This window comes from Hypomesus transpacificus, chromosome 2 (genome assembly GCF_021917145.1).
Source record: "Hypomesus transpacificus isolate Combined female chromosome 2, fHypTra1, whole genome shotgun sequence".
Taxonomy (NCBI): domain Eukaryota; kingdom Metazoa; phylum Chordata; class Actinopteri; order Osmeriformes; family Osmeridae; genus Hypomesus; species Hypomesus transpacificus.
In genome coordinates, this window is record NC_061061.1 from 12,790,076 (window position 1) to 12,805,436 (window position 15,361).

General features: G+C 47.1%; 3 protein-coding genes across 7 annotated transcripts; 2 read left to right on the forward strand and 1 right to left on the reverse strand.

The window, feature by feature from the left end:
* Positions 1–622: 622 nt before the first annotated feature.
* Positions 623–7,164, reverse strand: LOC124482839 (meiotic recombination protein REC8 homolog; the record flags this gene model as incomplete). Its single annotated transcript, XM_047043413.1, has 15 exons — positions 7,087–7,164; positions 6,025–6,093; positions 5,765–5,907; positions 5,417–5,492; positions 5,210–5,327; positions 5,040–5,115; positions 4,558–4,625; positions 4,383–4,473; positions 2,496–2,713; positions 1,907–2,047; positions 1,744–1,810; positions 1,409–1,593; positions 1,264–1,312; positions 838–919; positions 623–746 (listed from the first exon to the last, which is right to left on the reverse strand). Coding segments are annotated over exons 1-15 (1,563 nt in total), but the record flags the coding sequence as incomplete, so codon positions are not given.
* Positions 5,886–9,512, forward strand: LOC124482850. 3 transcript variants are annotated; one of them, XM_047043416.1, is made up of 5 exons: positions 7,256–7,345; positions 7,576–7,896; positions 8,196–8,225; positions 8,371–8,460; positions 8,548–9,512. In XM_047043416.1, the coding sequence occupies exons 1-5, from the start codon at positions 7,306–7,308 to the stop codon at positions 8,682–8,684; spliced, it is 618 nt and encodes a 205-aa protein (XP_046899372.1). In that variant the 5' UTR covers positions 7,256–7,305; the 3' UTR covers positions 8,685–9,512. The 3 variants fall into 3 exon arrangements, with proteins under 3 accessions (XP_046899371.1, XP_046899372.1, XP_046899370.1); XM_047043415.1 differs by lacking the exon at positions 7,256–7,345 and adding an exon at positions 5,886–5,959 and having other exon boundaries at positions 8,158–8,460; XM_047043414.1 differs by having other exon boundaries at positions 8,158–8,460.
* A 1,932-nt stretch (positions 9,513–11,444) lies between these two features.
* On the forward strand, positions 11,445–14,928 carry LOC124476797. Of its 3 annotated transcripts, none has more exons than XM_047034175.1 (7): positions 11,445–12,126; positions 12,371–12,667; positions 12,787–13,021; positions 13,124–13,323; positions 13,431–13,532; positions 13,624–13,670; positions 13,746–14,928. In XM_047034175.1, exons 1-7 carry the CDS (start codon positions 12,081–12,083, stop codon positions 13,890–13,892), a joined length of 1,074 nt encoding a protein of 357 aa, XP_046890131.1. In that variant the 5' UTR covers positions 11,445–12,080; the 3' UTR covers positions 13,893–14,928. The 3 variants fall into 3 exon arrangements, 2 of the variants coding, with proteins under 2 accessions (XP_046890131.1, XP_046890139.1); XM_047034183.1 differs by having other exon boundaries at positions 11,450–12,126; positions 13,764–14,928; XR_006957061.1 differs by having other exon boundaries at positions 11,451–12,126; positions 13,124–13,298; positions 13,764–14,928.
* Positions 14,929–15,361: the final 433 nt, after the last annotated feature.

The following is a 15,361-nucleotide window of genomic DNA, read 5'->3' on the forward strand; positions in this document are numbered from 1 at the left end:
GTGGGTGTACACTTGATTATCTGTGTGTGTGTGTGTGTCACACAGCCATGGGCTCCTCAGTGAAGGAAGGTCCTGGAGTAATCCTGATCTCTCCGTAGGGTTCATCCTGCTGCACACACAGTCTCCTGGCAGCCACGTTCTCTACAGGGAACACAGACACACACACACACACACACACACACACACACAGCCATTAAACAGATAAACAAAACAACACACACATGTTATTCCCACACTCATCCACTTGTGTGTGATGTTCTCACCCAGCAGAGAGAAGAAAGAGTGAGACACAGCTCTGCGGCCGGCCTCCGGGGGCAGCAGAGAGTGGAAGGGCACCACCACGTCCTCCTCCTCTGACTCCACCTCCACCTCCGCCTCCGCCTCCGCCCTGCTCCTGGAGGGGAAGACCAGAGGGGTGAGCAGGCAGGGCCCAGAGCCCTGGGCTGGGCTGGGAGGTCTCAGTGGTGCGGTGAGGATCTTACCCTGAGGCCTCGGGCCACTCCACCTCCTCCCTCCCCAGGAGGGCCTGGGGCTCCTCCCTCCCCAGGGGGGCCTGGGCCTCCTCCCTCCCCAGGGGGGCCTGGGCCTCCTCCCTCCCCAGGGGGGCCTGGGCCTCCTCCCTCCCCAGGGGGACCTGGGCCTCCTCCCTCCCCAGGGGGACCTGGGCCTCCTCCCTCCCCAGGGGGGCTTGGGCCTCTTCTGGGATGTCCATCAGCCTGGACACCGACCTTCCGGACCCGGACGACCTACACACACACACACCCATATAAACAGACAGTTAACACACACATAGCACGCACACACCCACCCATATAAACACACGTCACACACACCTACCCTTGGCTCTCGGGGGGGTCCAGCAGGGAGATGTCGTGGGAGCCCTCTCGGTCTGAAACCTCCATCGTGAGCAGCGACGGAGCTGGAGGGACAACAGGGCAGTATGGGATGGAGAGACAGAGAGACAGACGGACAGACGGATAGACGGACAGACAGACAGAGAGACAGAGAGACAGACGGACAGACGGACGGACGGACAGACGGACGGTCAGACAGACGGACAGACGGACAGACGGACAGAGACAGACGGACATACAGAGAGACAGACGGACAGACGGACGGACGGACGGACAGACGGACAGACGGACAGACGGACAGACGGACAGACGGACAGACGGACAGACGGACAGACGGACAGACGGACAGACGGACAGACGGACAGACGGACAGACGGACAGACGGACAGACGGAGCAATTATGACTTACCTGATAAGTCAGGTTGGGATAGGCCAGACTCTGCCAGCTCCCGAAGCACCTATACACACACACACACACAGACTCTGAGTAAGACCCTTGGCCTATGGAGAAGTGAACCACAGTCTATGCACACGGCCCTCTTCAGTCCAGGCACCTCCTTTGAGCTGATCTCCTTCTCCTCCTCTATCTCTCCATCTTCCTCGCCCCTGTCTCCCACCCTCTCCCTCTCTCTCTCCGAGTCCGAGTCTGTTCCTCGCTCGCCCACCAGCAGGTCCGAGCCTAACAGAGGACTGATGATCGCCGCCTGTTGCCATAGCAGCAGGAGGTCTGGAGGGAGGGCTGTTGGGAGACAGGTGCAAAGGTCATTAAGACGTCAGAGACAAGGGTTTGGAGAGATTATCATTGGAAACTGACATTCAGGTTCAGGTATGTTGTTCCAATGTTGTGTGAGGGTTGTACTAGGGTTAGGTTATGTACGGCAGAACTCACTGGAACAAGGCTTGTTGAGAAGGCCATAAGGTGACACGATCGTCTGGGATGGAAGGCTGACAAATACCTGGACAATACGATGGCAGGTCATTCAATTGTTGTTTGTGTTATGTATGTTATTTTGAGTTTGTGTTTGTGTGTGTGTGTGTGAGTGTGTGCCCACAGGTGACTGTGTCTGTATGAGGTGATTGTCCAGCTGTCGTCTCAGTACATCCTGGGAGATCTGGGTGTGTTCGTCCATGAAGAGAAGCTGTCTCCTCCCCCTCCTCCTCCTGGTCTGAGTCCTCCCTGACGGTAGGAGCTCCTGGAGGAGGAGAGAGGAGGATGAGGGAGGAGGAGAGAGGAGGAGGAGAGAGGAGGAGGGAGGAGGAGGAGAGAGGAGGAGGAGAGAGGAGGAGGGAGGAGCAGGAGGGGGAGAGAGGAGGAGGGAGGAGGAGGAGAGAGGATGAGGGAGGAGGAGGAGAGAGGAGGATGAGAGAGGAGGAGGAGAGAGGAGGATGAGAGAGGAGGAGAGAGGAGGAGGACAGAGGAGGAGGGAGGAGGAGGAGAGAGGAGGAGGGAGGAGGAGGAGAGAGGAGGAGGGAGGAGGAGGAGAGAGGAGGAGGGAGGAGGAGGAGAGAGGGACAGGTGAGGGAGACTGAGAAGATACAAAAGTTTGTCAATCGGCACTGTAGTAACAGTTGATTTGAAGCAGACAGAATGAAACATACAGGAGACAGAGTGAAACATACAGGAGACAGAGTGAAACATACAGGTCTCTCTCTCTCAGCAGCCACGTCTTTCCTCCTCTCCAGTCCAGGAGGGCTGCTCGGCCCAGGGGGCCGCTGCAGGGGTCCTCTCGCTGGACCGAGGTGGAGGGGTCCTCTCCCTGGACAGAGCTGCAGGCACCTCCGTGGACAGAGCTGCAGGCACCTCCGTGGACAGCCCTGACGCTGAGGGGTCCTCGATGGGAAGGGCAGGGGTCTGCAGGCTGACAGCAGACAGAGGCCGTGGGTATGGTGTGTGTGGATGTCAGTGGGGATGGTGTATGGATGTCAGTGGGGATGGTGTATGGATGTCAGTGGGTATGGTGTGTGGATGTGAGAGGGGATGGTGTATGGATGTGAGAGGGGATGGTGTATGGATGTGAGAGGGGATGGTGTGTGGATGTGAGAGGGGATGGTGTATGGATGTGAGAGGGGATGGTGTGTGGATGTGAGAGGGGATGGTGTGTGGATGTGAGAGGGGATGGTGTATGGATGTGAGAGGGGATGGTGTGTGGATGTGAGAGGGGATGGTGTATGGATGTCAGTGGGTATGGTGTGTGGATGTGAGAGGGGATGGTGTGTGGATGTGAGAGGGGATGGTGTGTGGATGTGAGAGGGGATGGTGTGTGGATGTGAGAGGGGATGGTGTATGGATGTGAGAGGGGATGGTGTGTGGATGTGAGAGGGGATGGTGTATGGATGTGAGAAGGGATGGTGTGTGGATGTGAGAGGGGATGGTGTGTGGATGTGAGAGGGGATGGTGTGTGGATGTGAGAGGGGATGGTGTATGGATGTGAGAGGGGATGGTGTGTGGATGTGAGAGGGGATGGTGTGTGGATGTGAGAGGGGATGGTGTGTGGATGTGAGAGGGGATGGTGTATGGATGTGAGAGGGGATGGTGTGTGGATGTGAGAGGGGATGGTGTGTGGATGTGAGAGGGGATGGTGTATGGATGTGAGAGGGGATGGTGTGTGGATGTGAGAGGGGATGGTGTGTGGATGTGAGAGGGGATGGTGTATGGATGTGAGAGGGGATGGTGTGTGGATGTGAGAGGGGATGGTGTGTGGATGTGAGAGGGGATGGTGTATGGATGTGAGAGGGGATGGTGTGTGGATGTGAGAGGGGATGGTGTATGGATGTCAGTGGGTATGGTGTGTGGATGTGAGAGGGGATGGTGTGCGGATGTGAGAGGGGATGGTGTGTGGATGTGAGAGGGGATGGTGTGTGGATGTGAGAGGGGATGGTGTATGGATGTGAGAGGGGATGGTGTGTGGATGTGAGAGGGGATGGTGTAAGGATGTGAGAGGGGATGGTGTGTGGATGTGAGAGGGGATGGTGTGTGGATGTGAGAGGGGATTGTGTTGATGTGAGAGGGGATGGTGTGTGGATGTGAGAGGGGATGGTGTACACTTACTCAACGGGAGCCACTTTTCCCCTCTCCTCCCGCCTTTCCTGTCCACTCTCCGGTCTCTCTGGTCTCTCCACTCTCTCTAGTCTCTCCTCTCTCTCTGGTCTCTCCTTTCTCTTCTCTCTCTCTGGTCTCTCCTCTCTCTCTGGTCTCTCCTCTCTCTCCGGTCTTTTCTCTCTCTCCTCTCTCTGTGGTCTCTCCTCTCTCTCCGGTCTCTCCTCTCTCTCCGGTCTCTCCTCTCTCTCCGGTCTTTTCTCTCTCTCCTCTCTCTGTGGTCTCTCCTCTCTCTCCTCTCTCTCCTCTCTCTCCGGTCTCTTCTCTCTCTCCGGTCTCTCCTCTCTCTCCGGTCTCTCCTCTCTCTCCGGTGTCCCCCCTCTCTCTGGTCTCTCCTCTCTCTCTGTCTCCCCTGAAACACATGCTGGCTGAGTAACCTAGCTGACTCCAGCTTGAGGGAAAATTTAACAGAGGAAACACCTGTCACTCACACTCTGGGAAATGATCTGATTGGTCCATCAGCAGCTCAATCATGCCCAGCTCGGCATCTGTGACCTCAGCAAGCTCCGCCCCTTCAAACTGCTGCAGGGGAGAGGAGAGAATGAAGGAAGGGACAGTGTGTGGAGGAGGAAGGGAGGAGAGAAAGAGAAAGAGAGAGAGAGATACCTGCGATGAGGGGAGGGATGCGGGCTCTCTCTCTAGCAGGGTGATAGAACCTGAAGATGCTGTCAAACCTGGAAAAGAGCGAGGGAGGACAACTGATCACTACACAGAGGAGAAACAGGCATAGATACATTCAACTGATCACTACACAGAGGAGAAACAGGCATAGATACATTCAACTGATCACTACACAGAGGAGAAACAGGCATAGATACATTCAACTGATCACTACACAGAGGAGAAACAGGCATAGATACATTCAACTGATCACTACACAGAGGAGAAACAGGCATAGATACATTCAACTGATCACTACACAGAGGAGAAACAGGCATAGATACATTCAACTGATCACTACACAGAGGAGAAACAGGCATAGATACATTCAACTGATCACTACACAGAGGAGAAACAGGCATAGATACATTCTCTCTCTTCTCTCTTTTCTCTTTGAAACCAACTCCCCCCCCCCCACACACACACACCTTCTAGAGGTGGCGTGCCTGGGCTGGACAGCAGGGGGTGCTCTGGAGAAACCCTTCTCATCACCTCCAGGTCCAGCTGAGGGGAAAGACAGAGAGATGTAAACCAAACAAAAGGCCTTTCAACATTTACGTTTTGAAACCCCTGTGCTTGGTTTTTATTGGCCGACTACCTGCACCAGTGTGCCGGGGCTGGGCACCAAGATCCCAGAATGCATCTGTCCAAAAAAAGGGTCATTGGCCCACTCATGCTCCTCCATTGAGAACAGGGCATCCTGGTCCAGGGACTGTCTGCAGTGGGGGGGGGGGGTTAGGGTTAGGGTTAGGGGGGTCCATCGCTCCAGGGACTTTGTGCTTAATGATACTGGAGGTACATGTACCTGCCAGGGTCCTCCATGTCGATCCTCTGGGAGCTCCTGGGCTTAGTTAGCCGGGCAACGGTGCTCTGGATTTCCTCTGAACACACGCAGCAATCAAACTCAATGTCAAGAACCATCTTTCTCAATAACCCGCTCCAACTCTGTCTCTCTCTCTGTCTCTGTCTCTCTGTCTCTGTCTCTCTCTCTCTGACTCTCTCTCTCTGACTCTCTCTCTCTGACTCTCTCTCTCTGACTCTCTCTCTCTGACTCTCTCTCTCTGACTCTCTCTCTCTGACTCTCTCTCTCTGTCTCTCTCTCTGTCTCCCTTAACTGCTCCCTTGTTCTTCCCCTAGTTTGGTCACTGCTTACCCAGCAGCATGGCACACTGGTGGTGATAGACGATAACGGTGCCATACTGCAGCTGCGCGGACAGGTACAGAGAGAAGCGCGGACGCGGCAGGCCTGGTTGCGGCGGCGGGACGCGCACCAGCACGTAGTCCATGATGTCATCGCTGCAGACGCAGATTCATTATCCAGTAGCTGTATGAATTTTACAGCTAAGAGGTATTCTGATCAATAACTGCATTTCAAAATCTGGCAGTCCCGTTAGAAGTCGATATGGTTCTTACCAGGTCCGTTTGACATTAACTTTGAGAAATTCTCTTCTTTGGATTTTGATTCCCTTGGTCGCAGCCAGCCTTACAAACAGGAGTGACAAAAATCGCATGAGCAAGAAATTAAGCATGGGCAATAAATTAGCGTTAGTTACTAGCTAGTAAAAACTAGTAGGCCTAGGCCTATAGCACAGCTTCGCTATAGTGAAGACCTTTTATTAAATACTTAAAATGTATATATATACCAACACCGTGTGTTGTGACAGTGAAAATCTTTTTGTCATTTACAGGGAAAATGGGTGGATTTTAACGTTGGAGTTACTTTTCAAAATTTGCTAACAGTTCCTCTTTTTTTTAAGGAGCTAAATTTGTTACTGGGTGCATTTTGGAAAAAAGGTTGTCAGGGTATTCTAAAAGGCGGCTAAATCTAGCAACAAAGTTGCTGATTTGGCATCACTGGGCAGACAACACAGTAACCACCTCGAAACGTCTGTTGTTTAGTCTACCTTTTTAACCAATCATGTACATGCATTTATCTACAAGTGCAAGTACTACACATTCACTGCAACCATGCATATTTCTCATTGGATGATGATTTCCCTTGGGGCATGTCAGTGCAAATGCCCTTGTTCAGTTGGCTACTATGTGAACAAGTTAAAATGGTCAGAGCCTAGCCTAGCCTACTAATAAATCTGAAGCTTCAAAAAGTCGAACGAAACCATTAGTAGACTGGGATTTCAAACGAATATTCCTCTTCTTCACCAGCGGAAAATGATGACTAACACATTGCCTTCAATAAGACTAAAATTAAAACTGAATACTAAGGACTAAATCTTGACTAAATCAAAGCAAATATATATATATATGAATGTGACTTTAACCGACAATTTTCAGTAGCCTAAGCGACTAAAACTAAACTTTTAATTAATGTCAACAAATAACCAAATAACCAAATAGTAACGAACTAGTCTGCTCCTTCAGAGTGCCTCGGCCTAAATAACACAATATAGACTTTAGTCTTTGTCGGAATAAACATCACAAAATCTCAAGAATAGATAAAGAAACGTTTCTACTAACCAAATTGTGGCGAAGCAACCTGTTTGCCGCTCCAAAACACATGGGTAATAAAACATATTTCTGCTGAGATTTGGTCTGAAAGTTGAATTGACTGTTCAGATTTCCATCCTAAATGGTCTGTTGCGCAGGGACGAACAGGTGACAGGCTAGGAAGTGACGCTTTCCATCATGCCTAGTTAGAGTAGTCGGTGACAAATCTTGAGAACTCACATTTCCAACATGAATTTACTACTGTTTTTGTGCATCGTTTTACTAATTGGTGAGAAAATATTAGTTAATTAAAAATATATAGAGGGGATAATTTAATATAGGTGTAAGAACGCGATCAACAGTGTTTAATTCTATTTGCAGAATGTGTTCAGGGATATAGGCCTAATATAGGCTAACCTTAGGCACCAGAAAAAAATGACTAAACTAAATAAAATAACTAAAAGGGGAAACGTACGATAAACGTTGAAAATGTTTGGGATATTTTCTTTATTTTTGCAGGCTCAGCTGATGTGTGGCTCACTTCCAGCTCGCTCCATTTCGGAGATCAAGAGGACATGACCCTCATCAGCCGGTTTGAAACAGATATCAGAACCCAAGTTACCTGGTTCAAACAGGATCTCAGCGGAAATGTGACATTGGTAAAGTTATTCAGTCAGCAAGCTTATCCAAATCACGACCGTTATTTTGTCTCGGTTGACGGCTCCAATATCATGTTGACGGTTACCCAAATTACCGCTGAGGACTCGGGACGATACTTTGCAGTGAGGCTTAACGGCTTGAACTTCGAGGCAGGAACTATACAGGACATCGCCGTGACAGGTAACCGTAAGCATGTCAAATAATTGTGCACAAAAATGGTGCTCGATGTTGAGATGCAGCTGTTTTCAACAAGATTGCAACAAAGGTTTATGTTGGGAAAGGAAAATAAATAAAATGGTTTTACGCCCAGTGTGAACACATACACTTGTAGCCTACAAATGTAGGCTAATTATCGATTTTGTCATTCAAAATGAATTTATATGGTTGTTGTTGTTAGATATATATATGAATAATTATTGCCTCTCTGTCTGTGTATCTCAGACCAACTTGCCGTCCCGGTAATGCGTGTGTTCCAACAGTCGGGACCGGTGCGCGTGTTTCTTTGCGAGGTAATCGGTGGCGGGCAGGGATGGAGCAAACCATACTGGATGGGGGTTGACGGACAAAACATGACAGTGGATAGCGAGATGATCAGATCGTTTGACGAAAACGGTTTGTTCACTCAATCAACCATCCTCATCCCGTCATTGGCAGACGGAGTAAAGGCCGCCATGTGTGTGTGTCGTCGGGAGAGCACAGGAACCATGATCCAATCCGGTATACAAATACTAACAACCAAGAAGGGTAAGCACCTTCTGCTTAAACCATTCGTTTTGCCGTACCAAACTGACAGTTTCAAGACCCGTTTGTGATGTGTTTTTACTTTCACAGTGACGGGTTCCTGTGATATCCTGCTGTACGTGGTTCTCCTGACCTGCCTGCTGCTTCTGCTGGCCGGCGCAGCGGCTGCTGTGCGGGCCACGAGGAGCGGGTGTGTCACCGCCTATAGGTTATCTCGGAGGAGCTGAATATTTCGCTATAGCATGGGCTAAAATAAAATGAGATTATAAAGTAAAGATACATTTATAATCCATAGGCCTAATCGAATAATTTGCTATATGTGGTGTGTGTTCTCACATATGGCTGCTGCAGTTTAATTTCAATAAGGCATGTCGTTTTAGCAGACGCCCTTGAAAGGTTAGATTAAAAAACACAATAATATCTGAATGCAGTCACAATTTAAAAAAGAATGTGGGATATGAATAAATTCGGCTGTACAAAGATGAAATGTGTAGCCTATAACTGAATAGGCTATTGCCCCCCTCCGTGCGCCTCAACAGCCTATAACAAATGCTATGACATATTATATCTTCCTAATGTGTTTTATAATCTAACCTAGCCCTAACATCTAGGCTAGTAGGGTATGGCTATACGATGTGCATTTTACAGATAAAATAATAAAATAAATACAAATATGTAAACGTTGTGTTAGAACGGTGTTGCATTGCCAGATACACAGGCCCGTAGAGATTACCCTCGCGGCTCGCAGGGACGGGGGGCCAAAAAAAAAAAGCTTCTGAAAAAGTTCAGAAGCTCCATATCTCAAGAGAAGCTGTCAAGTCTGGCCATCCTTAGCATAGAGAATACACATGCACGCAGTTTATATGTAAAGAGCGTGGCTAAAGACTTTGCACACAGATTTGCTAAAAGACGCGCACAGCCTATTCACCTGCAAACCTGTAGAAAGTAGCCTACCGGTGTATCGACTATATGTAGGCATATTTGTTGTGTTGTTGTAACATATGTTCTGTTTGAGCTGTTTGATAGGCCCTAGCCTATGTTTTTTTTCTGTTGGAATACAGGGGGGGGGGGGGGGGCTCTCGGGGTTAATCTGCGGGGGGGCCTCATGTTTCCGTTACGGTACTGCGGATACATCTGTCACCATGTGAAAATAAATGTTTTTTCAATCTGAAAATGTTTTTCTCTGCAGCTACCCTTTAAAACAACGTCTGGAAAATTATCTAGGCTACCTGTCTGAGCGTAAAAGGGGTCGACGGTAGCCTGGCTCTGCCCTCCTACGTACTTCCGCTCAATTTAGATTTTGCTTCTGTACTAGGTCTGGGAGCTCGGCTCTGATGTCGGTTTACAGAAACTAATGTTTTGTAGGTCCAATCAGCGAACAGAGGGAGTGGCTGAGAACGATGACGTTAATGTTGTGCACTTGTTTGAGTAGTTCAGTAATGGCAGCGGAGAAAGATGCGAGCGAAACTATTCTGCGGTTGTGGCAACGCTGCCGAATATAGGTTAAAGCCGGAGCAAGAACATTCCTTGCTGAGTTTTGTTGGTGGCCATGATGTTGTGGCCCTCCTCCCCACGGGGTTTGGGAAAAGTTAGATTTTCCAGCTATGGCAGCTAGCTCCGTTACAGTAGTGGTGAAGGAGTTGGCAAAGGCGAACGCTTGCGATTGGTTATGGCAAATCAGAGTGGCTCTGGGCGGATCCAATAGTTTTAAACTTCAACAGAGGACCCGCCTTTAAGGAAGTTAACGTTTGTCAATGGAGAGATCCCAGACCCTCTGTACAAATGAAATGTATGAGGGTCTGGTTAGGACCAGGCTAGATCGACGCCAGGTCCACGTTAAATGCAATATTGTATGATTTAAAGGGTTGTGATATTTCTAGCTTTCTTAAATTGGAGGAGAAAGTACGATTTATGTCATGGGTTTTGTGATGTAAGGCCTACCATATAGCCTGTCGTCTTGGCAATCTATACATCAATCTCTCTCACACACATGAACACAGACACACACCCTAACACTAAATCAAGTGTTTCCCACATATTAATAAGCTATTTGACTCCTGAGACTTCTCACGAAAAGAACGAAGGGTAACATTAGATTAAGACATGTTTGTAGGTGCCTAACGAAAAGTAGCCTCAACTTTCCTAGACCTTTAGCTACGGCACTAATGCTGAAGGCTCGCTGATGTAGCTGTCTGTCTTACTAGAACGGTGTATGCGTCGTTGCTAACGTTGTGACTGTGTGTATGTGAGAAAGTCTCGTGAGTGAGAGACGGAGGGAGAGCAGGGAAAGGAAATGCAGCTGAACAAATACGCCGCGTGTTTTAACCTAAATGTAAAAACATTTTTTGACGAAACGCAATATGTGGCGGCCGGTGTTGATTCATATGGGCACCGCCACGAATTAGCTGATGTGTGGGAAACACTGAAATCGTTCTACTTAGCACTGACAAAGTTCAAATTTCTGACCTATAAGCCTATATATTTTTTTTTTTGTGTTTGTACAGCCCACGAGGTTTGTCGCCAATACCATTGTGTGTAAACCAGTACCGTAACGGAAACACATAAGCCCCCCCCCCCCCCGCAGAATAACCTTGAGAGCCCCCCCCCCTCCCCCAAACAGAGAACAAATGTATTACAACAGAAAAAAACAGGCTAGGGCTTATCAAACAGCTCAAACAGAACATCTGTTACAACAACATAACAAATATGCCTACATATAGTCGATATACCTATAGGCTACTTTATACACGTGCGCGTCTTTAAGCAAATCTGTGAGCAAAGTCTTTAACCACAATCTGCACATGTAAACCACGCGCACATTTATTCTCTATGCTATGCAACGGACGTGGCCATGCTCCGTCACTACAAAGCGTTGTTCGCCACTCACTGGGCTCGAACGCACGACCTCTGACTTGCTAAGCGCGACCACTACCAGCTACGCCAAAGAAAAGCTAGCTATTCTTTGACGCGGGTAGCCAATTATTTACCTGAGGAGTGAGTTTCACACCCGTTACACGAGGCCCCCCCCTATCTCAACGGGCCTGGTGTAGGCCTATGTTTACTCGTGCACAATCACAGCAAAATTCACAACGTATAATAATGGTAATTAACTGCATTTTATAAATTGTTTTGATAGACCTATTGAGAACAGAAAAATATAGGCCTAAGACCCGCATTCTGCCAGGGAGCCAAAACCAAGCAAATTGAAAATGCAAGATGCACAGAAGCAGTGGTGTTGAAACTGGTGCATTGTCCTTATCCGTTCACACGTCACATAGCATACTGCAGCGGCCCAGGAGCAAGACAGCCTAGGTTTTGATGTGGTCAGGATACATAGAAAACCACGCGTGGAAAGTAGTGTGAGAGTAAAGGAGATTGAAGATGTGGTGTAGCGCTGCAGGTCCATGTGATGTAAAGGACGCTGGGTGTATCTTCAACGGTTGTTTGACTGTTTGTGTTTTCTAAATCATCAAACAACTGTGGTGTCGGAAGAGAAAAAACGTGTTGAAGGTACGGAGGGCATAGGACGCCATAGCATGAACACCTAAGGGTCGCTCTCCTCTAATCTGTTTGAAAACTTTCTTACGGAAGTCTTACGTCAAACAGTGGCTCTAGGTCACAGAATGTATGCTCTTTTTACTCTCATAAACGCATTGTCAACTCTCATAGGTAAGTCATAGCCTAATATCAGGCTGTTAAAATGCAATCCTATAGGCTAAATCTATAGGCTAAATGAGATTTGATCGGAATGTATTTAATGTAGTCCAAATAGTTTAAGGATAATATAAAATGTCTGTCATCAAGATGTATTATATAGCCTATGTCATAATCTTTACAACTCAACAGTTTATAACCCTAACCCACAGGTTAAGATACTTTAATCTAAACTAAATGTAAATGTTTATCGTTCCAGCGAGTGTTGAAACAAGTTCCGTGATCTACTCTGAAGTAGGAGAGAACGTGTTTATACCATGCCCCTGCGATAGGACATGTCATTCGATACTATTGAACTGGTTACGCATCCAGCAAAACGGATCACTGGAAATCATTAACACGAATGGAGAGCGGTTCCTGACAAATGGGTTGACAAATGGGTTGACAGGACTTCAGATTTTGCACGTGGACAAGTCAGACTCCGGGCGTTACTACTGCGGAGAGCAGCTCACCTATCAGGGATTCCATGGCGATGGTGTGATTTTGCATATCGAAGGTTAGCAGTTTTATAATATAGGCAACAATTAAGGGATTAGTCATCAAACTAGCCTAAATGATGACCTCAATTAACCTGCAGCATGTTTTAATAGTGTAATATCTGTCTTCATTCATAAGAGGCCTCGTCAATGGCTAACCACAATAAAATCAGTCCTAAAGCTATTTTGCTGACTGAGGACCAAAGCGATGAACAGGAAATACATGATTTGGATGATGACATTGGAGAACGGCGCCACAGGTTGCGTTGCGTTGTAAACGGGCTCAGCACACCAGGGGTCACTATTACATTCCTATCATCAAGGGGAGAGAAATCTGAGGGACAAACATGGGCATCGTTGATGAAGAATAACCAGTAAGACTTCACTTTTTTTCTCAATAGATCGAACCCATAGATCTACTTCAATATTGTCCTACAACCATCAATTGCTACAGCTGACCATCATGTATTTTATAGATATTCTGTACTGAGTGCGTATACGGTGAGATCAGTTTGGTACAGCGGCAGACATGAAGTCTTGGAGTATCATAAACAGTACGGGAGAGAGGAGACTGAATACGATCGGGACGTGACAGCTTGGTGGTGCGAAGTTCAAACAGGAAAGAACCGAACACTGAAAAGCAACAAAACGGTTATTTTCCAACAGTCACACCCCGGTCAGAAAAACACTTCCTCCTTTGTACAACATCAATGCTCATAAAGACAGATGGATATGATTGGGATTTTTTTTTCACGAGGCATAATCTCGTTTTTGTCTTTTCAGACGTGTGTTTGCCTTTACTGTATTCAGCTGTGGCAGTAGCAGGACTGTGTGTGGTGTTCATCATCATTATCACGGCTCACGCTGTTTGGAGCATGCGTAAAGGTAACCATGACTACAAGTACTCCAATGTGTAGAACGCCACATTAACGAGCAGTGACTGACATCTTGTGTCTTGCAAAACTGTGGACTTCAGGTATGGCTGTTCCACAGGATCAATGTTCTCCCATGCGTGACCTTCAGGTGAATACTAAACCATTCACAATGTACATGAAGCATACTGAGACAAAGTTTTGTCAAATATAATCTAATTAATAGATCAAATCTAATTTTCAGACAGATGTGATATACTCCAGTGTAATGTTCAACCAATCAGCTGGGCCAGGTAGAAGACAGCGTGACAAACCAGTAATCAACCCTGAAGACGATCAGCAGTACCCTATTCTCAAATACAGCCGGGAGTGAACAGAGTTCACCACCCTCATTTAAACACAAACTACACTTCAGCAAAATGATCAATGAAATCTCACCTGTAGGCAAATATATTGCTACCAAAGAACGTGTAAAATGTTACAGTAAATAAACTCATATACCATAAAGGTTCATTGATTACTATATATTTTTGGGCTTTATTTAATTTATGCTCATTTGAATCTTAACTGAATTGAAGGTGTGTGGTCAGACTAACAGACAAGGAAGAGCTGACACATCGACAGTATCAGGCGTGTATGTGTGACTGTGTACCTGATTCATAGCCACCCGGAGCATTCATGTTAAAAACTTCAGGGTCTCCATCCAGCAGAGGTCCTGATCCTCCTGGATGAGCAGCGGGGGGGAGCACAGAGGGATGTGGAGTTAGACACCCACAAGGCTAATGCTGCCACTGTGCTGAGCATCTGAAAGCTATCAGAAGGTGTTTACCTGAGGCAGAGACAGCTGGATCTGGATCCTAGTCAGGGCATTGCTCTGGTGAAGCAGTGAATCCAGCTGGAGGACGATCGAGCTCCAGGCCTCTTAAAGACAGCAGGCTGGAGGAGGGCCAAGGGACAGAATTAGATCAAGTACAAAAGGCTAATGCTGTCACAATGTGGAGAATAACCACAGTATATCTGAAAGCCTGCTTCGTACCTCTTGAGATTGCCGAAGCCACTGTACATTCCCTTGTCATCAGTCACGACATGGATGCTTGAGGTCAGGCCAGATCTGTCAGGCCTCTCGACTCTCAGAAGCCCTCTGATCCATTTTCATCCCTTGCATTTTTGATTGATGTGACTATCGAAAGCAGATTTTTCAAAGCTTTGGAATGCTCTCCCTTATGTGAGGTCTGCTCCTTCATTGGATATTTTTTAATCTACTCTGAATTTTTTTTTTTTTTCTCTTTTGGAAACTTTTAATTGTTGTTTTATAGCGTAGTTTTGCTATGCATTATGTACAGCACTTTGGATCAATTTGTATTCTGTTAAATGTGCTTGATAAATAAAGGTTGATTGATTTAGCGCTTCATTGTCAACGGACACGTCCCAAGTATTTTTCAAGATTAACCTCACCGCTCTTTTCTCATGGAGGGGTCGCAAGCTCTTTGGTCCCCACACACGATGCAAACTTATTTTTGGAAGATACAATTATTATTTTTTTCCCTTTCAGAAGTTTTTCAACAATATTTGTGCAACCTTTCAAAAAGAATAAACAAAATAATCTCTTCACCACACACACGCACGCACGCACGCACACACACAGAAAGGAAAGAACAAAGAAGTCTGAACAGAAGATTGAAGCAGGGTACAGCGCAATAGAGTACAGTAGAATATAGTATAGTCATCAAGTACTCAATTATGGCAACTTATTTGGTTTTTTCAAAAATATAAAAATACATTTTTTTCTTTTCATTTTATTAATCTGAACCAATAAAGAATGTTAACTTGCACTGCTGTTCC